Source organism: Capra hircus, chromosome 27 (assembly GCF_001704415.2).
Source record: "Capra hircus breed San Clemente chromosome 27, ASM170441v1, whole genome shotgun sequence".
NCBI classification, from domain to species: domain Eukaryota; kingdom Metazoa; phylum Chordata; class Mammalia; order Artiodactyla; family Bovidae; genus Capra; species Capra hircus.
In genome coordinates, this window is record NC_030834.1 from 11,089,657 (window position 1) to 11,113,266 (window position 23,610).

General features: G+C 35.7%; 1 protein-coding gene across 2 annotated transcripts in view; it reads left to right on the plus strand.

Moving 5' to 3' along the window:
* The window catches only part of LOC102168418 (disintegrin and metalloproteinase domain-containing protein 2), a 119,529-nt gene extending 99,103 nt beyond the window's left edge, over positions 1-20,426 (plus strand). The window contains exons 16-20 of one of the 2 annotated variants that reach the window (XM_005698846.1): positions 8,287-8,470; positions 12,681-12,758; positions 12,999-13,176; positions 19,044-19,203; positions 20,393-20,426. In XM_005698846.1, the coding sequence (XP_005698903.1) occupies positions 8,287-8,470; positions 12,681-12,758; positions 12,999-13,176; positions 19,044-19,203; positions 20,393-20,426 (634 nt within the window). The remainder of the gene's footprint in view (positions 1-8,286; positions 8,471-12,680; positions 12,759-12,998; positions 13,177-19,043; positions 19,204-20,392) is intronic. The other variant, XM_005698847.1, reaches the window with a different exon arrangement.

Consider the following 23,610-nt stretch of genomic DNA (forward strand, 5'->3'; position numbering starts at 1 on the left):
TGCACCAGCCCCAAGCATCCAGTATCATGCATTGAACTTGGACTGGCGACTCGTTTCATATATGAGATTATACATATTTAAATGCCATTCTCCCAAATCATCCCACCCTCTCCCTCTCCCACAGAGTCCAAAAGACTGTTCTATATCTTGTTCGTATTATTGCTTTGAGAAGATAGTTATCTTTTAGCTCAGTTAAGAGTAAGAAAAATAGACACATTTTTCTTTCAATTTTTTTCATTTTCTGATGCTGTCCCTTTTTTTCGTAGATCAAAGTTTCTGACACAAATTTCTTTTCTGTGTAAAGGACTTTTTTAAAAAATATTTCTTGCAAGTAAGATATGCTTGCAAAGAATTCTATCACTTTTTGCCTGAAAAAAATCTCTATTATTTGAAAGATAATTTTACTGGACAGAGAATTCTTTGTTAGATTTTTCTTTTCTTACAGCAGTCAAAAATTCCTTCCAAATCTTAACTGCATGATTTTTAAATGAAAAGTCTGCTGTAATTCTTATCTTTGTTCCTCTAAGTAAGGTGTGCCCCAACCTAGTTGCCTTCAAGAGTTTCTCATTGATTTTGATTTACTTTAGTTTGAATGTGATATATTTATAGATGGTTTTTATTTTGATATTTATCCTGCTTGGAATTTTCTAAGTTTCTTGTATTTGTGTTTTCATGTCTGTCAATAGTTTTGTGAAGATCTTGTTCATTATTTTTTCAAGTTTTTTCCTATTCTGTTTCTTCTCCTTCTGCTGCTCTTATTAAAAGTATGTTACACTTTCTTTAATTGTCTTACAGTTCTTGGGTTTTTCTATTTTTTTCTCCATTATTTTGTTTTATTGTGGTTCAGTTCAGGAAGTTTCTATCAATCTATCACTGAGTTCTCTTAAGTTTTTCTTCTGTTGCTTAGATTGAGTGTTATTAATGAAAGCTTGGAAGCCATTTTTAAATTTTTGTTGGGTTTTTTATGCTTTTATTTTCTCTTTTGTCTTATAGTTTGTTCTTACAGTTTTCATATCTCTGTTGATATTGTTTCTCTGGCCTTTCATGTTGCTGTCTTTTGCTTTTTAAACCTTTAAAATATTAACTAAAGTGATCTTAAATTTCATATCTAATAATTCCAAGATCTGTTTTGTATTTGATTTGTTTCTGATGCTTATTTTATCTCTTTAGACTGTTTTTGTTTTCTTGCCTTTTAATATAACTAGTACTTTTTTGTGTTGAAAGTTGGTCATGTTATATAGGGTAGTAGGCACTGAAGCAAATAAGCTTTTAATGTGAGAATATATGTAAATATTTTTAGGGGATAGGTTGTATCTAATGTTTGTTGTAGCTATGGGCACCAGAATCTTCAGAATCCATTACTGAAGTAATTTATTTCTCTCTTCTTAAATTTGGAACTTCCTTTCATCCCAGCCCTCAAAGGGAATATGTGTCTTGGAGCTCTCTCAGTTGTAATTTACTTCTATTTCTGCTGGAGACTTGTTACTATGCTTTTACAGTTGGTGGGGGAGGGGCGGGTGGCCCTTCTCTAGTTTTTACATAAGCTTTTCTTTTAATGAGTTTGTGTCTCTGGGGTATGGATAACAAAAGTGCTTTTTTTCCTCCTCCAGGTGTAGAGTGCCCCATCCCATGCCCCCATTCTCTAGTCCCCATTCTACAGCTACCATCCCCAACCTATATTCTTAAGCCTTTTCTGTTATTGATCATAACTATATTTATTATTCTTTTAGGTGAGTCAAGACAAGTGGAGTTGGCAAGAGTGGGATGAAAGTCTTTCTACCTAGAGATTAAGCCTTTGTTAGACAGCTGGGTCTGGGAATTTCATAATGATTACTCTTCACTTCCCCCTGCAAGTGTATATGGAGAGCTTTCACGTATACTCCCCAAAAGAAATGTATAGAGTTTCTGGAGAAAAGGCAAATGAAAATATAACTGTATTACTCAAGAGTTTCACATTTTCATGGTAGTCCACACTCAGTTTCCAGCAATTTGTCAAAATTTGTATTTAAATATTATTAGTGTCTTACGTAGTTCAGTGGCTTATGCTCCAGATAAGCAAATTACAAGTGGTATACTTGTTGTTTTTGCAGGCACTTAGCTTTCCAGATACATGTAAGTGGTTTTTTCTGCAACCGCAATTCTCTGATGGGTCCAAAAAAAGTCATTGATTTCCGTTTACTCAGCATTTTCTTGTAATGACTGGAAAAACAAAGCCTTCTTAAGTAAACAGAGCAAAGAAATAGAGGAAAACAATAGAATGGGAATGACTAGAGATCTCTTCAAGAAAATTAGAGATACCAAGGGAACATTTCATGCAAAGATGGACACAATAAGGGACAGAAATTGTGTGGATCTAACAGAAGCGGAAGATATTAAGAAGAGGTGGCAAGAATACACAGAAGAACTATATAAAAAGGTCTTAATGACCCAGTTACCACAATGGTGAATTTACTCATCTAGAGCCGGACGTCCGAGAGTATGAAGTCAGATGGGCCTTAGGGAGCATTACTATGAACAAAGCTAGTGGAGGTAATGGAATTCCAGCTGAGCTATTTCAAATCCTAAAAGATGATGCTGTGAAAGTGCTCTACTCAGTATGCCAGCAAATTTGGAAAACTCAACAGTGGCCACAGGACAGGAAAAGGTCAGTTTTCATTCCAATTCCAAAGAAAAACAATGCCAAAGAATGTTCAAACTGCCACACAATTGCTTTCATTTCACATGCTAACAAGGTAATGTTCAAAATCCTTTAAGCTGGGCTTCAACAGTACAGTGCTCTATACTTTGAATCCCGTACCTCTTGCAGGTAGCCTTAGAAACTGGCCTCAAAATAGTTATTAACCTTCTGAACTCAAACCAGTTTAACACCACCCATATCACTTTGCCAACGAGGGTCCACAGACTGAAAGCTATGGTTTTTCCAGTAGTCATGTATGGATGTCAGAGTTGGACCATAAAGAATGCTGAGTGCTAAAAAATTGATGCTTTTGAACTGTAGTGTTGGAAAAGATTCTTGAGACTCCCTTGAACAGCAAGGAAATCAAACCAATTAATCCTGAAGGAAATCAACCCTGAATATTCATTGGAAGGACTGATGCTGAAGCTCCAATACTTTGGTCACCTGATGTGAAGAGCCGGCTCATTTGAAAAGACCCTGATGCGAGATAGTCACGATGGTGTGATCACTCAGCTAGAGCCAGACATCCTGGAATATGAAGTCAAATGGGCCTTAGAAAGCATCACTGCGAACAAAGCTAGTGGAGGTGATGGAATTCCAGTTGAGCTATTTCAAATCTTGAAAGATGATGCTGTGAAAATGTTGTACTCAAAATGACAGCAAATTTGGAAAACTCAGCAGTGGCCACAGGACTGGAAAAGGTCAGTTTTCATTCCAATCCCAAAGAAAGGCAATGCCAAAGAATGCTCAAACTACTGCACAATTGCACTCATCTCACACGCTAGTTAAGTAATGCTCGAAATTCTCCAAGCCAGGCTTCAGCAATACGTGAACCATGAACTTCCAGATGTTCAAGCTGGTTTTATAAAAAGCAGAGGAACAAGAGATCAAATTGCCAACATCTGATGGATCATCAAAAATGCAAGAGAGTTCCAGAAAAACATCTACTTCTGCTTTATTGACTATACCAAAGCCTTTGACTCTGTGGATCACAAGAAACTGTGGAAAATTCTGAAAGAGATGGGAATATCAGACCAACTGACCTGCCTCTTGAGAAACCTATATGCAGGTCAGGAAGCAACAGTTGGAATTGGACATGGAACAACAGACTTGTTCCAAACAGAAAAAGGAGTACGTCAATGCTGTATGTTGTCACCCTGCTTATTTAACTTATATGCAGAGTACATCATGAGAAACACTGGGCTGGAAGAAGCACAAGCTGGAATCAAGATTGCCGGGAGAAATATCAATAACAATCTCAGATATGCAGATGACACAACCCTTACGGAAAAAGTGAAGAAGAACTAAAGGGCCTCTTGATGAAAATGAAAGAGGAGAATGGTAAAGTTGGCTTAAAGCTCAACATTCAGAAAACTAAGATCATGGCATCCAGGCCCATCACTTCATGGGAAATAGATGGAGAAACAGTGGAAACTGTGACAGGCTTTATTTTGGGGGGTTCCAAAATCACTGCAGATGGTGATTGCAGCCATGAAATTAAAAAGACGCTTACTTCTTAGAAGGAAAGTTATGACCAACCTAGATAGCATGTTCAAAAGCAGAGACATTACTTTGCCAACAAAGGTCTGTCTAGTCAAGACTATGGTTTTTCCAGTGGTCATGTATGGATGTGAGAGTTGGACTGTGAAGAAAGCTGAGCGCTGTAGAATTGATGCTTTTTAAACTGTGATGTTGGAGAAGACTCTTGAGAGTCCCTTGGATTGCAAGGAAATCCAACCAGTCCATCCTAAAGGAGATCAGTCCTGGGTGTTCATTGGAAGGACTGATGCTGAAGCTGAAACTCCAATATTTTGGCCACCTTATGTGAAGAGCTGGCTCATTTGAGAAGACCCTGATATTGGGAAAGTTTGAAGGCAGGAGGAGAAGGGGACGACAGAGGATGAGATGTTTCGATATGACTAAATGGACATGAGTTTGGTTAAACTCCAGGAGTTAGTGATGGACAGGGAGGCCTGGTGTGCTGCAGTCCTTGGGGTTACAAAGAGTCGGGTACGACAGAGTGACTGAACTGAACTAAACTGATGCCAGGAAGGATTGAAGTCAAGAGGAGAAAGGGACAACAGAGGATGAGATGGTTGGATGGCATCACCACTTCAATGGGCATGAGTTTAAGCGAACTCCAGGAAATAGTGAAGAACAGGGAAGCCTGGTGTGCTGCAATCCATGGGGATGGAAAGAATCACACATGACTGAGTGACTGTAAACCAACAACAGCAACAACTTTACGTAGAAGCTCATAAATAATTTGTAACAGACAATAATACTTAAAATATTTAACTAATACATAATCAATCTACTTTAACAGAATAACTTATGTACTTTGTGATAAATTTATAAAAGTACAAAAGTCACTAGAATCCAAAGTCATTTTAAAGTGATCCCAGTTCCTAGCAACCAGTGATATACTTTCTCTTCCCTTAGGTTTACCTTTTCTGGAGTTTTTATATTAGAAAAATTACATCCTATGTGGTCTTTTTACTTGGTTTATGTTACTTGTTTTTTGAGTTTTATCCATTTTGTAGTCTATAACACTGTTTGTAGCTTCTTATTACTGGATAATATTATATCCTAAAATTATGTGCCAGCTAATGGGCATTTAGAATGTTTCTAATAGTTTTGGGTCATTAAAAACAATGCTGCTATGGATGTCTCTATTATACAGAGAATGGATAAACAACAAGGTCCTACTGTATAGCACAAAGAACTATATTCAATATTTCAATATCTATAGTAAGCCATAATGGAAAAGAATATTAAAAACTATATATATATATGTATATATAACTGAATCACTTTGCTCTAAGTAGTAATTAACAGAACACTACAAATCAAGTATACTTCAAATAAAAAAATTAAGAACAATGGTGCTTTGAACATTCTTATGCAGTATTTTGTTTGCTTTCTTTGTAAAGCCATGTATTTTTTTTCCCTTGAGATATAACAAGTGACAATTTCAATCAGTTCTAATGAGGTGGATAAAACTGGAGCCTATTATACAGAGTGAAGTAAGCCATAAAGAAAAATACCAATACAGTATACTAACGCATATATATGGAATTTAGAAAGATGGTAATGATAACCCTGTATGTGAGACAGCAAAAGAGACACAGATGTATAGAACAGTCTTTTGGACTCTGTGGGAGAGGGAGAGGGTGGGATGATTTGGGAGAAAGGCATTGAAACATATATAATATCATATATGAAATTAATCGCCAATCCAGGTTTGATGCATGATACTGGATGCTTGGGGCTGGTGCACTGAGATGACCCAGAGGGATGGTACGGGGAGAGAGGAGGGAGGGGGGTTCAAGATGGGGAACACGTGTACACCTGTGGTGAATTCATGTTGATGTATGGCAAAACCAATATAATATTGTAAAGTAATTAACCTCCAATTAAAATAAATAAATTTACATTTTAAAAAAAAACAAGTGATGAAGGTGCAAGTCTTTATGTAAACACATATTTTTAAATTTCCCATGGATGCACACTTAGAAGTGGAGTTGCTGAGTCATGTGGCAAGTTCAGGGCTTACCTGGTGGCACAGATGATAAAGAATCTGCCTGCAATGCAGAACACCCAGGTTCATCCCTGGGTTGGAAAGATCTCCTGGAGAAGGGAATGGCAACTCCTGTGAGTATTCTTGCCTGAAGAATTCCATAAGCAGAGGAGCCTTGTGGTCTATGGTCCATGGGGTCACAAAAGAGTCAGACATGACTAAATAACTTTCACTTACATGGCAATTTAAACATTTTAAGCAATTGCCCACATAATCTCCAAAGTTACTATACCATTTTACATTTCTAACAAAAGTGTATCAGAGTTATAGCTTCTCTGCATCTGCAGCATTTGGTACTGTCACGACTTTGTTGCCTGGTTTACGTGTCGTTCTAAAGCGGTATCTTACTCTCTAATTTGCATTTCCCTACTGATTTATGAAATTACCACTCTTTCATGTGATTATTAATGCTTTTTTTTTTTTTTTTTCATCTTCGGGTTGCCTTCCCTGTGGCTCAGCAGTAAAGAATCTGCATGCCAATGGAGAAGATGCAGGAGATGCTGGTTTGATCCCTGGGCCAGGAAAATTCCCTGGAGAAGGAAATGGCAACCCACTCCAGTATCCTTACCTGGAAAAATTCCGTTGACAGAGGAGCCTGACAGGCATAGAGTCAGACACAACTGTGCACACACACATACACACATACACACACACACACTTGATTTTCTGATTATTTTTGTCTGTGGTTTAGACAGTATCATCATGATGTATCTTAGTGATTCAACATTAATATTTATTCCATAAACTGCTTCTTAAGTGTATGCCTTAATGTCTTGTCAGTTTGGGACCCATGATGTGGAGAATATGTGTTATGTTTGAAAAATAGAAAAGGAAATGTAAGTAGATTAGTAATTTTTAAAATTTTACTAATTTTTAGATAGAATAAGCTCAGAATCATGTTTAAGAACAACAGCCAAAAACTAATAATAATAAAGAATTGTTAAAAAGTGATGACTGAATAGGAAGTGGGGCTTCCCTGGTAGCTCGGCTGATAAAGAATCCACCCGCAATGCAGGAGACCCAGATAGGATTCCTGGGTTAGGGAAATCCCCTGAAGAAGGGATAGGCTACCTACTCCAGGATTCATGGGCTTCCCTCATGGCTCAGACAGTAAATAATCCACCTGCAACGCGGGAGACCTAAGCTTGATTCCTGGATTGGGAAGATCCCTGGAGGAGGGCATGGGTAATCCACTCCAGTATTCTTGCCTGGAGAATTCCCATGGACAAAGGAGCCTGGTGGGTCACAGTCCAAGGGGTTGCACGGAGCCGGACACAACCAAATGACTAAGCACAGCACAGCACAAAGTAAGAAGAAGCTCATAATTACTAAGATGTTGTTTTTGTTAATAACACAGGAAAGACCCTCATAATTTTCAGTTTCACAGTTAATTGCATAATCTCTTAGCAAGCCTTAATACTTAATTTCAGAGAAGTCAATGGCACCCCACTCCAGTACTCTTGCCTGGAAAATTCCATGGATGGAGGAGCCTGGTGGGCTGCAGTCCATGGGGTCGCTAGGAGTCGGACACAACTGAGCAACCACTTTCACTTTTCACTTTCATGCACTGGAGAAGGAAATGGCAATCCACTCCAGTATTCTTGCCTGGAGAATCCCAGGGAAGGGGGAGCCTGGTGGGCTGCCATCTGTGGGGTCGCACCGAGTCAGACACGACTGAAGAGACTTAATAGCAGCAGCAGCAGCAGTAGTAACGCTTTATTTGGGCTTTCCATGTAGCTCAGTTGGTAAAGAATCTACCTGCAATGCTGGAGAACTGGGTTTGATTCCTGGGTCGGGAAGATCCCTTGGAAAAATAAAATGGCAACCCACTCCAGTATTCTTGCCTGGAGAATCCCATGGACAGAGGACCCTGGCGGGCTACAGTCCATAGGGTTGCAAGAGTCGGACCCAACTTAGCACAATCTTTCTTTCTCTTCATGCTTTATTTAAATCTTTTTCCTTTAGAATTGATATTCTAATATTCCTCTGTATTGACAACTAATGATTTTTATTTGTTGCTAAATTATAGGAATGTGAAATGTGGAAAATTACTATGTACATATGATAAAACACAGATCATTTATGTTGAAAATGCCTCTGTTTTGTATTCCAACATAAATGGAAAGCGCTGCGTTGGACTGGATTATGCTCAGGGTACTGAAGGCTCAGAAACGATGTGGGTAAAAGATGGAACTGTTTGTGGTGAAAGTAAGGTGTGTGGTCTTTTATTACCAGGTAATATACTAATTTCAAATTTTAAATGCATACATGGTATTTTTCTCAAGTTAAATGTGTATTTAATTTCAAAAAATAGGAAAATAGAAAGTTTTGAATGAGAGAAATTTTAAAAGAAAAAACATAACCTGCTATTTACTATTCTTTCACATATGTTAACTGAATTGAGAATCATACTGTTCATTGACAGTTTTATTATTTCATGTATTTTTAATGTCATGAATTATATTTTTACATAATTACTTAAAAATAATAATTAAAGTAAAAAAAATTAAAGAAACATATGCTCGTTTTAGTGATGAAAATGATACAGGATTCACAGAGTAAAGGAAAGATCAATCAAAGGGACGAAAATCTGAAATACAATTACTCTCCATTTTCTATAATGAACTTTCCATTAATTCTTTTAAATTGAAATAATTGATTTACAATATTGTGTTAGTTCCCAGTGTACATCATAGTGATTCAGTATTTTGCAGATTATATTCCGTTATAGGTTATTACAAAACAATAAATCCCTGTGCTATGCAGTATATCTTTGTCACCTATCTACATTATAAATAACACCTTATATACTATACCATTTGTCAGTATTTGTATACTATACAATTTGTACTATACTATACAATTTATACTCCTAATTTACCCCTCCCCACTTGAATCTCTCCTTTGGAGAGTTCTGTTTCAATTTTGCATATACATTCATTTGTATCCTTTTTAAGTTTCCACATATAAGTGATATCATATAGTATTTGACTTCCTCCATCCAACTCATTTCACTAAGCTCATCCACATGACTGAGAATGACAGTATTTCCTTATTTTTATGCCTGAGTAATATTCCACATTCATATTTCTAAATATTACATATTATTTATAAATATTCAATTATTTATAAATATATTTATATAGATTTTATAGTTTTAAAATCGCATTTATAATCCAGTAGTCTGCTGATAGGCACTTAAATTGCTTCTGAGTCTTGGATATTATAAATAGTGCTGCTGTGAACATTGAGGAATATATATATTTTTTCAGATTTTTTTTTTAATTTTACAATATTGTATTTTTTTGAATTAATGTCTTTCTTTTTTCCAGTTGTATACCCAGGAGTAAGATAGCTGGGTTGTATGGTAGTTCTAGTTTTACTTTTTTAAGGAAATTCCATAGTGTTTCCCATAGTAGCCGTACCAATTTATATTGCCAGCAAAAGTATACAAGGGTTTCTTTTTCTCCACATCTTCCCCCAACATTTGTTATTTGTAGAGATTTTGATGAAACTCATTCAAACAGGTGTGAGGTGATACCTCATTGTAGTTTTGATTTGCATCTCTCTAATAATGAGAAATGTTGAACATCTTTTCATAGGCTTATGGGCCAAGTTTATATTTCATGTGGAAATATGTGTATTTGGCCTTCTGGTTTTGTTTTTATTTTTGTTTTGATATTGAGTTGAATAAGCTATTTATATATTTTGGATGGTCTTCCCTGGTGGTTCAGTGGTAAAAACTCTGCCAATGCAGGAGACGTGGGTTTGATTCCTGGGCTACGAAGATCCCTTGGAGAAGGAGATGGCAACCCACTCCAGTATTCTTGCCTGAAAAATCCCATGGACAGAGGAGCATGGCAAGCTACAGTCCATGGGATCACAAAAGAACCAGACATGACCTAGCTACTAAACAACAACAGTGTTTTGGATATTAACATCCTGTTGGTCACATCATTAGCAAGTATTTTCTCTCATTCCATAGGTGTCTTTTGCTTTGTTGATAATTTCCTTTGCTGTGCAAAAGCTTTTAAGTTTAATTAGGTCTCATTTATTTTTTTGTTTTTTTTCTTTTGTCTTAGGAGATTTATCCAAGAAAACGTTGCTACAATTTATGTCAGAGTATCCTGCCTATGTTCTCTTCTAATAGTTTTATGGTTACTGGCCTTACATTTCGGCCTTTAAGCCATTTTGAGTTTATTTTTATAAATACTATGAGGGAATGTTTCAATTGTATTGCTTTTTGTGTTGCTATCTAGTTTTCCCAGTACCACTTGTGGGTAAGACTGTCCTATCTCCACTGTATAGTCTTTCGTAGTTTTTCTCCTCTTTTGATAGGATGTGACTTTTTTGTTGTCGTTGTTAAAAATTGGACTTCAGAAAACACAGCCACTTCTCCCCAAGTTTACAGTCTGGCTCTGTGCTCAGGTAGTCCTTTTGTAATTTCTTGGGTGCTCTGAGCCTTGAGAGTAGCCTGAGGAGAAAACTTGTTTTCTCTGAGGGTTTTGTGAATATGCATCTTTCCTGTGAATATGCATGTCTTTATGGCTTTTCTCATTGCCCATATACATGGACATTTCAGATGCTTTATTTTTCCAAACAGTCTCACCATGGTTGCCTTGGAGCCTTATACTGTCGACAGTATGTCTCCATTCATTCTCCGCCCCCCATGTCTGCAAGTCTTAGCTTTCCTGAGCAGTGTCTAGCTGAGATTTGAGTCAAGTGGAACAGAAACCAGTCTTTAAGCAGCTCCCAGACAGATGAGAATATGAAAAATAAGATATCCTCTGGAAACTCTGCTGCTGCCTTCTCCACACCTAGACTGTGCCATATACCAGAGGTAGTGGGACAGCGTGAACAAAATGCTACAAAGTTTTCTAATGTTTTGGTGTGGCTATTTGTTTGGTCGTTTGCTTAGCTGTTGTGGTCCTCTGACTACGTCCAGAGCTCCTGTGGGTTGCTTTAGCGGTTCTTCTTCCCCTCCCCCTCTTCCCCTTCCTCCTCTTCCTCCTCCTCCTCCTTCTTTATCTTCTTCCTCTAACATCTCTAAGGGAGAACAACAATTGCGGTGCCCAGTGCACCATTTGGCTGATGTCACACTCCAGATTAATTTTTCAGGATTTGGTAAAAATCTGCTTTTAATTCTGTCACTGGTGTATGGTGCATATAATCGCTTAAATCCTACGTCCTTTGCCACTGATGACCACAGCGGGAATCGTTGGCTTCAGGTTTGGGTTACTTTTGTGAAATCACATTATCTCACATTTTCTGTGCAAAAATGATTTTCATTTTATCTCAAGTACACAGCATTATTTGACAGTACAAGTAAAATGAAGTCTCAAAAAATAATATTTCTATAATTTGCGGCTTTATGTTAGCTTTCTTATCTCATCAGTTGTACCACAACCAAGAAAGTTAGACATGCCAGAAACCCCAGTGTCATTGCCTATCTCTCTTTTCATTCTTTATATACAATTTATCACTAAACTTGGTGAATTAACTCTATCTCAAATACAACCGCTGTTTTTGGTCAACACCACTATGCTCTCAGTTTCACTCTAGGTTGTCATTTTTCTAGACTACTGCAATGTTGCTCTAGTTTGTCTCTCTATATTTTCTCTCACTTTTGCATTCTCTTTTTCAAAACTTCCTTTTTATCATCCTTCCATCTTCCAATTAAATCTCTAAATATGACTGATTGTTTACAAGTTGTAGACCAACTTTCTGATCACGATTACAAGACACAAACATATCCCCCATAATAACTTCTGTCACATCACATGTAGATTGTGTGTGTGTGTGTTTCTTTACCTTTTACAGCAATATGAGCAATATAAGGTTTTTTTGTTATTGCTATTCACTGCTGTGTTGTCAGGGCGAAGGGCATTGCAAGACTCAAATATTTAGTTAATGTTTGAATGGATGTTCTTTGTGTAACAGTTGCACTGCCCTTATTATTTTTTAAAAGTTACGTAGTAGATATGATATAATCATTTTGAAGATTTATTCTTTTTCTACAAGTACTTTGCCTTTCATTTCTATGCTCGATTGAGTCCTGTTCAACATCAAGGTTCAGTAAAAATGTTTTGCTATCTTCATATATTCTTGGTTTTTTATTATTTCATAAAACTACTCTATTATAGTATTTTATGACGTATTACCTTTGCTTTTATTTCATGTCTGTACTTCCTATCCTAGTATAAGCATAGAAGATGCTTTTATTTCTTGTTTTACTTTCAGATAATCAGTCTCATCTAGTGCTAGAAACTCAGTAGCACTATGAATTAACCACTTAGTAGTAGTATGTTAATATTTATTATGAAATGGATACCTCTTATGTCTGTACAATACGGAATCCTTTTAGTTAGATGCCAAGTACAAATGGTGGTTCAATTAACTTACTTTGGGACATTCCTTTTTTAGGTTTGCCGCAATAAGCAATGTGTAGATTCTTCATACTTGAATTATGACTGTACTCCAGAAAAATGCAACAATCAAGGTGTAAGTATCAGTACTATGAGACACAGAGTATATATCATTGAGAGTGATCTTCAGAAAGCAAACACATAGATAAACACACAGATACATACACACACACACACACACACACACACACACACACACATTCATAAACCAGGTAAGAAAATCAGCCTTATCTGACCTGTGTATTTTTTCAAAATTTTAATGAACACAAATAATTGTAGCTACTTACTTTATAAGGTGATATTTCTCCTGTTTCAGGTGTGTAATAATAAAAAGAACTGTTACTGTAACCCTTCATATTTACCTCCAAATTGCCAACATTCAGTTCCAGGATGGGAAGGTGGGAGCGTTGACAGTGGCAACTTTCCACCCTCGGTACCTGGTGCACCTGGTATGCGTTCTTTAACTGATGGACCTGATACTCTTAGTGCACTCGGTAAGTATTGATAACAAATTGAAATTATAATGCAGACAATATTTTAATGTGTTAAATTTGACAAGGTAAATATTGTGTCTACTAATTTATATTTAGATTATGCTTGGACATCAAATAATAAACCACAGATGGCTATTTTACTTCCACAGATGGTTATACAAAATATATGTTATAAATAAGATATGCCAGTAGGGACCCAGGCAAGAAAACAGAAATCACTTTAGTCTTTCATACAGAAGGAATTAAGTACAAAACATGAGGTAGGGTAACACATAAGAGCAGATATGAAAGCTAATCAGAGAACAGTGAGGCAATGCAGAGATTAGCAATGCAGGAATCCATTACCATTTCATAGGGCTGAAAGGACAATAAATGGAGATGGTATTACTAGAACCGGAATCTAAGCCATCTTTCATGACATATGACTATGGTTAGGGATACCAGGATCCAGAAAACAGGTAGAGTACAGAGACACAACTGCAGATGCTGGAGATGGAAAGGGATCAATACCATGAGAACTTCAGTCTGCCTGCTCTCCAAATTGTATCCAGTGAATCCGTGAATCCCATCAGCTAAATCTAACCACAAGACAGAAGGATCAGGAGCATAGGAAATGTAATTTCCTACAATCTTTTGTTGAAAGTAGAGGTGGATTTTAGAGCACACCAGTATATCCAGTATTGCTTAGGACTTTTATACAAAAATTTATATTTACAGAAAAGCAAAGCCGGTTTCTCCAGATTTTGAGCCAGACTTAGTTCTTAACATTTCCACATTTATTCCAACTTTTGAAGTATAGTATTTAAGACCATTTATTAGGGACTATGTTAAAAAATTATAACATGTATTATCAAGCTATTTCTATTTTAGCGGGAACAATTAGCTTATCTTCAGATTCACTGTAATTAACTGCTTCTATCCATACACACACATGCCTTTTCCCCCATGAGAAGAGGAGAGTATTCTTTCTTAGCATCCAAGTTGGCCTTCTGATTGGGCTTTTCAGAATACTAATTCTTGGAACTCTCATTAATGGAATACTCATTCTGTTGAAGATGATTGGCTGTATTTGAAATTTGACTTTGAGACACAAAAATACAACCATGCAACTAAACCCTGCACAAACTCATGCCACACAAAATTCAAATGAAATGATTGTTTAAGTTCCTAAATTTGGGGGTACTTTCTTGCACAAGTGCTCTCTAGATGGTGTATTTATATTTGTATAACAAGAGTCTAAAACATGCTCCGTTATCTTTGGAATTGGATGGTTTGTGGAAGGCAGAACAGGAAACCTTTGAAGACTATCAGTATATGTTGACATTGTCTCAAGAGGACTGTTGGTGAGCAATTCAAGGACAGCTTAAAACACATTATTAGAATTTGGAGAAATGAGAGCATTTATTATGAAATGGTGAATTGTGAGGCACCTTTGCTGCCTGTGATAATGTGAAAAATAGAATTCATGGTTCTTGTCAACAAAATTTCTAGGTAGATTGTAATGATTTCCAGGTTGGGCAACTGAAGTTACCTATGATAAAATGCAAGGAGACTAATTAATAATGAAGGAAAAGTTAAATTTTCAAGTAAAATGTATATTTATATTCATAAAAGAGTTAGAATTTTTGGCATGAAAATAGAACATTTTTATTCCTGAAATCTTCCAGAAAAACATTTTTAAAAGTAAGACGTGGCTAACAACTAAACTTAAGATATTTAGTAATAAAATTGGATCTCAGATAAAGCTTTTCAAGCATATGTTAAACCCCTCTGTTAAGACCTCAGAAAAACCTTAAAGTGATGCTTCTTAGATGCCTTCATCTATACAAAAAGCCCTTTTAAGTATTGTATTGGACTGCCTTATGAAACTCACAAACAATAAGGCTACAATAGGTTATTTTATGGCAGCCTCACAAGAGTCTAGTATAGACAGACATATGTCAGAAAGATTTGTGGATGTGGTCTCATTTAATGAAGTGTATTTTTCATTTGATACATAAGAAATCCACACATTTTTCAAGGAATTACATCAACTCAGGCTGAAAATGATCAAAATACATATGTTCTTCAAATCCTAATTGAGTATGGGTAACAAGTATACTGATAAAGCTACTCAGCTGTGAAAAGTGTTATAAGGGCTATTTCATGTAGAAAAGGAATTCTAAATCATAGTATAATATAAAGAGTATAATCAAGAAATCAAAAGCCAAAATTTCATGTTCTGTGTATTTGTGATTTTAAAAACCAACAAAATTAACAGCAGCATGATATACAGTTTTCACAGGTTAATTCTGACATGGTTTTGCCAGGAAGAAATATCATTTTAAAAAACAGTGGTGAAAGTGACACCTATCACCTCATTGGTTGAGGAAAACATATCCCTAATGACAAATCCAGAAAAGAAAGTTAACAAAGAAAAAATTACATAACAATATACTTAATTAACATAAATGCAAACACTCATTTGAAAGTCAATCAGCACCATTCATAAAATTAATAAATATTTTAAAGTATATCATTTTCTCATTTGTTGCATGAAAGTCATTTGACAAAATTCAACAACTATTTATGAATTTTTAAAAGGCAACAAACTGTCAACAGAAGTAAACTTAATATAAAATCAATATAAAAAAGCATCAACAAAAAGATTTTAGCTAATATATCTTATATTTTATAATTATATTTTTTTCCAGAAAACTGAGAGCAAGGCAATGAAGTGCGCTCTCACCCTGTCAGTATTGTACTCTAAGTCCTAGCCAGTGCAATAAGTAAAGAACAAAATATCAGGAGCATAAAGATTAGAAAGAATGAGATTAGACTGCAGACAATATGATTAGTTATATCAAAAATCCTAAGGATTCTACAAGAACACTTTTTTTTGTGTGTGGTGTTATTTTATTTTATTTTATTTTATTTTTTATTTTTTATTTTTTTTTTTAATTTTAAAATCTTCAATTCTTACATGCATTCCCAAACATGAACCCCCCTTCCACCTCCCTCCCCACAACATCTCTCTGGGTCATCCCCATGCACCAGCCCCAAGCAAGCTGCACCCTACATCAGACATGGACTGGCGATTCAATTCTTACAGGACAGTATACATGTTAGAATTCCCATTCTCCCAAATCATCCCACCCTCTCCCTCTCCCTCTGAGTCCAAAAGTCCGGTATACACATCTGTGTCTTTTTTCCTGTCTTGCATACAAGGAGGCAAGAATATACAATGGAGTAAAGACAATCTCTTTAACAAGTGGTGCTGGGAAAACTGGTCAACCACTTGTAAAAGAATGAAACTAGATCACTTTCTAACACCGTACACAAAAATAAACTCAAAATGGATTAAATATCTAAATGTAAGATCAGAAACTATAAAACTCCTAGAGGAGAACATAGGCAAAACACTCTCAGACATAAATCACAGCAGGATCCTCTATGATCCACCTCCCAGAATTCTGGAAATAAAAGCAAAAATAAACAAATGGGATCTAATTAAAATTAAAAGCTTCTGTACAACAAAGGAAAATATAAGCAAGGTGAAAAGACAGCCTTCTGAATGGGAGAAAATAATAGCAAATGAAACAACTGACAAACAACTAATCTCAAAAATATACAAGCAACTTCTGCAGCTCAATTCCAGAAAAATAAACGACCCAATCAAAAAATGGGCCAAAGAACTAAATAGACATTTCTCCAAAGAAGACATACGGATGGCTAACAAACACATGAAAAGATGCTCAACATCACTCATTATTAGAGAAATGCAAATCAAAACCACAATGAGGTACCACTTCACACCAGTCAGAAGAACACTTTTAGAAGTAATAAAAAATCCTTTGAAAGGTCAAATAAAATGTTTAAAAGTCAGTAGTATTGCTATATACTAGCTGCAGTAAAATGAAAATCAATTTAAAATCAGTCCCATCTATAATACTATCAAAATATAAAATATTAGGAATAAGCTCAACAAAAGATGTGCAATACTTTTACACTGAAACAAACAAAAATGCAGATAGATACTAAACACACAAATAAATGGATTAATATCCCATGTTCATCTGTGGAAAAGTTCATTATTGCCAACATGTCAATTCTCACCAAATTAAATCTATAGATCAAAATACCTAATAATAAAAGCATGCAATATTTTAGATATCAACAATTTGATTCTAAAATACACACAAAAGTGCTAAAATAACCAAAGAGCTCTGGAAAAGAACAAAGAAGGATGATGTAGTCTACTTGCCTTATATCAAACTTAGGATAATATAGTTTTATATATTATCCTATATCCAGTGAGAGACTATTTTGGGGGGTAGAAGCAAGGATGTGGGGAGTTTAAGAGCCTTTACTAGAGTTTCTGAAGTAAGCCAGAAAGAAAAACACCAGTACAGTATTCTAATGCATATATATGGAACTTATAATGATGGTAATGATAACCCTGTAAGCTAGACAGCAAAAAAAACAGAGATGTATAGAACAGTCTTTTGGACTCTGTGGGAGAGGGCAAGGGTAGGACAATTTGGGAGAATGACATTGAAACATGTATATTATCATATGTGAAATGGATCACCAGTCCAGGTTCAATGAATGATACAGGATGCTCAGGGCTGGTGCACTGGGGTGACCCAGAGGAACGGTATGGGGAGGGAGATGGGAGTGGGTTTCAGGATGGGGGACATGAGTACACCCATGGTGGATTCATGTTGTTGTGTGGCAAAACCGATACAATATTGTAAAGTAATTAGCCTCCAATTAAAATATATAAATTTATATTTTTAAAAAAAAGAGCCTTTAGTAGAGTTTCTAGTAGTCATGTATGGATGTGAGAGTTGGACTATAAAGAAAGTTGATCGCCTTAGAATTGATGCCTTTGAACTGTGGTGTTGGAGAAGACTCTTGAGAGTCCCTTGGACAGCAAGGAGATCAAACCAGTCAATCCTAAAGAAAATCAGTCCCGAATCTTCATTGGAAGGACTGATGCTGAAGCTGAAGCTCCGATACTTTGTCCACCTGATGCAAAGAACTGACTCATTGGAAAAGACCCTGATGCTGGGAAAGATTGAAGGCAGGAGGAGAAGGGGATGACAGAGGATGAGATGGTTGGATGGCATCACCAACTTGATGGACATGAGTTTGAGTGAGCTCTGGGAGTTGGTGATGGACAGGGAAGCCTGGCGTGCTGCAGTCCATGGGGTTGCAAAGAGTCAGACATGACTAAGCAGCTGAACTGAACTTAATATAGATTTAGTATACAGTTACTATATACTAAAGGACAAAAATAGTTCAAAAGGGAAGGAAAGTCAGTTCAAAACATTGTATGTTAACAACTGAATGTCTACATAAGACCAAATGAATCTCAGAATTATAACTTACTCCACAATTCATAGGGGATTGATGATAAATCTAAACATAGAAGCTAACACTGTTCTTGAAAGAAACATGGGAAATGTCTACATGACCTTGAGATAAGCAGTTTCTTAGATAAAGCATGAAAATGCATATCAGTGCAATGAAAGAATTTGCAATATTTCTTCCAAAAATAGAGCACTGAGGGAAAATTCAATTCTTAATTGAATCACTATAATTCTTTTCATCTATATTATGAGACTGATCTGTAAAGAGAACCACATGGAATAGGAGGTTCTTAATAAATAAGCAAGGAATAGAGGACTGTTATGTAAGTGTTATTATAGAGGAGTCTAACTTTACGCACTTATGATGTCAACTTATCCGTTTCATATAAAAATTTTAATTGTAAAATTATTAAATGCTTTAAATTCTTATTCCAATAGTTATAATAAAATGCAGAAATGGTTTTGCTATATTCCTGGTAGTTACTTTCAAATCACTGGTGTTTTCTCTCCTAGATAGTCGCTACATTGAGAATGTTTACCGTTCTAAACCTACAAGATGGCCATTTTTCTTATTCATTCCTTTTTTCATTATTCTCTGTGTACTAATTGCCACACTGGTAAAAGTGTATTTCCAAAGGAAAAAATGGAGAACTGAGGATTATACAAGCGATGAGTATATTAATTTCATATTTAAGATCCGTTACTTTTACAGTTAGTTGGCCTACATAGTAACTTATCAATATATAACATTATGGTGATACAACCAGTAGTAATTCAGATTATATATTTATCTTTCCATGTAAATTTAATATGCAATATATTAATGATCAATATAATGAATAATAATAATGTTTTTTAATCTTAAAACAACTTGGACTCTGTTAAGAGTAAGTTTAAGTAGCAATGATTTCTGGTTAATGATTATCTTCTTTTACTATTTTATCTTAATTATTAAGTATGTATTAAATATCATTATTTTCTTTTTAATATTTATATATTTCAAAGAGTTTTGCAAACGCATTTTATTAAAAGATAGCATGGAAATTTAGGAGAGGAGTTAGGCTTTAGGGAACTTCAATAGAGGCAGCCAGAGGTGGAAAAGGTTAAAATATAAATAAAAATATATTAAAGTAAAATATATAATAGTAAAACTGAAAAATCTAGGTTATAGCCATGGCTACTCTACAGAAAAAAATTTTTTTATTTAATAACCTAATAAATATCTGAAGATATTCTTCAAGAGTAAAACAAATATTAAAATTGGTTTACTTCTTTTTCATGGAAATCGCTATGAAATAATTTCTGCCTTTGAGTTTTATATCTATGCTTTTCATTTTACTCAAGATGAAATGAATTTTATTAGAAAATTTAAAGAACTTTATTAACATATTTAAAATTGATAATACAAATTAAAACAGAATACATTTCATAGAAATATTTTGAAAAGTTTATGTAAAACTGCTGAAATAATATGTGGCACATAAAATAGTCTCATAATTCTGGTAATACTTAAACATATTAAAGGAATTTTCTTATATTGGAAGAGTTTATTGTGGGAAAATGAGCAGAATGTGAATGGTAAAAAAAAAGTAAAGATATTTAGCTAATAATGTTTTATATATATAAATATGATCTGAGTTCATTTCCAGGCAAACTTTTATTGCTGTTCTTTTTCTCATATTAGCCTTGCTTATCATTGAAAAATACTCTCAGGGGTGAGACATTCTTAAGTAGTGGCTGCTCCCAAATCTCAGCTAGGGATTCAAAACTGTTTCAATACTGCTAGATACTATAGAGTGTTGTAGAACTATTTTTGAAGAAAATGCAGTTTTAAATGATCATTTTTATTTTTAAATATATAGGCAACTGGAAAGTGAGAGTGAGCCCAAAGAGTAGCCTGGAAAACAAAGAGTCTATGACATCACAGTAAGTATCAACTAATTTTAGAATGAGAGGGAGGAACAGAAACAGAAAATTTAAAGTATTATGTAGATAGAAATAGTATAAGTGTATATTAAATGAAGATAGTAATATAGCTGCATATAAGAAAAATCAAATTGAAGGATATTATAGACATGATAAACTTGTCATTTAAAACATTTCTTGCAGTGCTATTTTTTTTTCTAATAATGCTTAATTCTTTAGCATTTGTGTATTCAAATGCTGGTTACAAGTGGATAACATGATAGAACTCTACTTCAAAATAAGTACCTCATACCATTTGCTGAATTAATCATCATTTTTAACTTGATTGATCATACAGATGATGTTTTCCCCTTCATTTATTCTTCCAGAGTAATTATCTTTGATGAAAAGGAAAAATGGAAAAGAAAACAAACATGCACTGATTATCTGGGATTCGAAACTTGCACATTATGGCTTTCATCTGTCAAGAAGAGATAGTTTTCATATATAAATTATATAATACCATAAATAACTTATTTGTAAGGAATACATGTTTATGAGTTTGCATGTTACATATTTCTTATTTTTAAAGTTACCTCATATTAATTTTGTTAGTAAGCATTAACTCTGTTAATGAGTAGGCATGAGACAAGGAAATTTTACAATATAAGACATGCAATACTGTGATTAAAGACCACTGTTTTATTTTAAGTTGCAATGGTACATAGTGATGTTATAGCTCAGGTCCACAACCAATCAAAAGACAAAAACCTTAGGATCTGGAAAAAAATTTTCAAATATGTGCTGCTTATACAATATTGTAAAGTAAAAATAATAATAATAATAAAAACAAAATAATAATAATAAATAAATAAAAATAAAAGACAATTTCCGATATATAAAGGTTCAAAGTACAAGATATATATACTGTGAAACTCTATACAAAAGAAAGTTGGATAGACTTTAAAGAAGAACATATCACAGTGGTGGCGCTAGTGGTGGAGAATCTGCCTGCCAATGCAGGAGACATAGGAGATGTGGGTTGATCCCTAGGTTGGGAAAAGCCCCTGAGGGAGGGCATGGCAACCCACTCCAGTGTTCTTGTCTGGAGAATCCCATGGACAGAGGAGCCTGGCAGGGTACAGTCCTTAGGATCACAGAGTCGGACATGACTTAAGTGACTTAGCATGCACACACAAAAAGAAGCTTTGTTATTCATTGTTCAGTTACTCAGTTGTGTCTGACTCTCTGTGACCCTGTGGACTGCAGCACACCAGGCTTCCCTGTCCTTCATCATCTCCCAGAGCTTGCTCAAACTTGTGTCCATTGAGTCGGCGATGCCATCCAACCATCTTGTCCTTTGTCATCCCCTTCTCCTCCTGCCTTCAGGAGGAGAGCTTCAAGAAGAAGCTATAGTAATACAAATGTGTGAGTCAGGGTTTCCCAGAGAAACAGAAGCAACAGGAGTCATATAGATAGGTGGGAGAGAAAGGAGGGGTGAGGAAACTTATTATAGGAATAGGCTCTCATGATTATGGAACCCAGGAAGTCCCAAGATCTGCCATCTGCAGTGGAAGATTCCCAGGGGAAGAACTGGGAAAGAATGAATAGTGTAATTCAATACAAGTCAATACCTGAGAAATGGGAGTCCAATTATGTAAGTCTCGATCTGAATCCAAAAATTGAGGACCAAGAGTGCCAATGGGTGTCTGAAGATAGGAGAATTTAGATGTCTCAGCTCAAGCAGAGAGCAGATTGACCTTTTTCCATCTTTTTGTTCTACTCAAGCCCTCAACAAATTGAATGGTGCCTACTAAAATTGCTGAGGGTAGACTGCTTCACTCAGTCTAATGATTCAAATACTAACCTCTTCCCAAGACACACAAACACATTCAGAAATAATATCAGACATTTGGACATCCCCAAGTTGACACGTAAAATTAACCATGACAAGTCATCGCCCTTGCCAACTTGGCACCCATATGCATCTCCTACAGCCATAATCAATCTCCAAATAAAATTCATAACTGCCTAAAGTGATATAACTACCCTGCATACAACCCAAAATGTCCTAATTTCTTTCCAGAAGAGAGAAAATCCTTGAGTGATATTTACTCTTCTGATATTTTATAACTTACATACTATGAAGTAAAATTAAAAATATTTAGGGGGACTGGAGTCTTAACGACATGAGCACATGAAAGAAGGAAGGAGCTGAAGTGATAGAGTCCTGCAACCTTCCAAATGATTGAGTAATGATGTCAACAAAGGTCTGTCTAGTCAAGGCTATGGTTTTTCCAGTAGTCACGTATGGATGTGAGAGTTGGACTATAAAGAAAGCTGAGCACAGAAGAACTGATGCTTTTGAACTGTGGTGTTGGAGAAGACTCTTGAGAGCCCCTTGGACTGCAAAGAGATCAAACCAGTCCATCCAAAAGGAGATCAGTCCTGAGTGTTCATTGGAAGGACTGATGTTGAAGCTGAAACTCCAATACTTTGGCCACCTGATATGACGAGCTGACTCATTGGAAAAGACTCTGATGCTGGGAGGGATTGAGGATAGGAGGAGAAGGGGACGACAGAGAATGAGATGGCTGGAGGGCATCACCGACTCAATGCACGTGGGTTTGGGTGGACTCCGCGAGTTGGTGTTGGACAGGGAGGCCTGGTGTGCTGTGGTTCATGGGGTCGCAAAGAGTCGGACACGACTGAGCGATTGAACTGAACTGAACTGAATGATGAAGATGGATCCAGAATGACTTCCCTACTGAAACATAAGATTCCTACCTTCTGTTAACTCAGTTTCGTCTTCAGGAGTGGGCAGAACAAGTGAAATACAGACAACTGACAAGAAGAAAACCTCACTTTGGAACTCTTTCCATGACTATTCTTAAGCCCTGCCCTTCTACTTGCTTTAATTTCGCTGTGAATTTATAAACAGTGAAGACCAAAGAAACAGAAGAAGCATCTGGGAGCTTTCTACCAAGAAATTTGCCTTGAAAGCTGGTATTCTAGGAAGGAAAAGCATATCAAGTTCCTGTCTGGTTTTGTTTTTTTTTTTTTAAACAAGTTTTCTTATGTCCTTAGATTTTGAAGGATAAGACAAATATAAACTCATACCTGGAGACTATTTTTAGCAGCTATGTAAGAATAATGAGATTTGTAAATTAAGGGC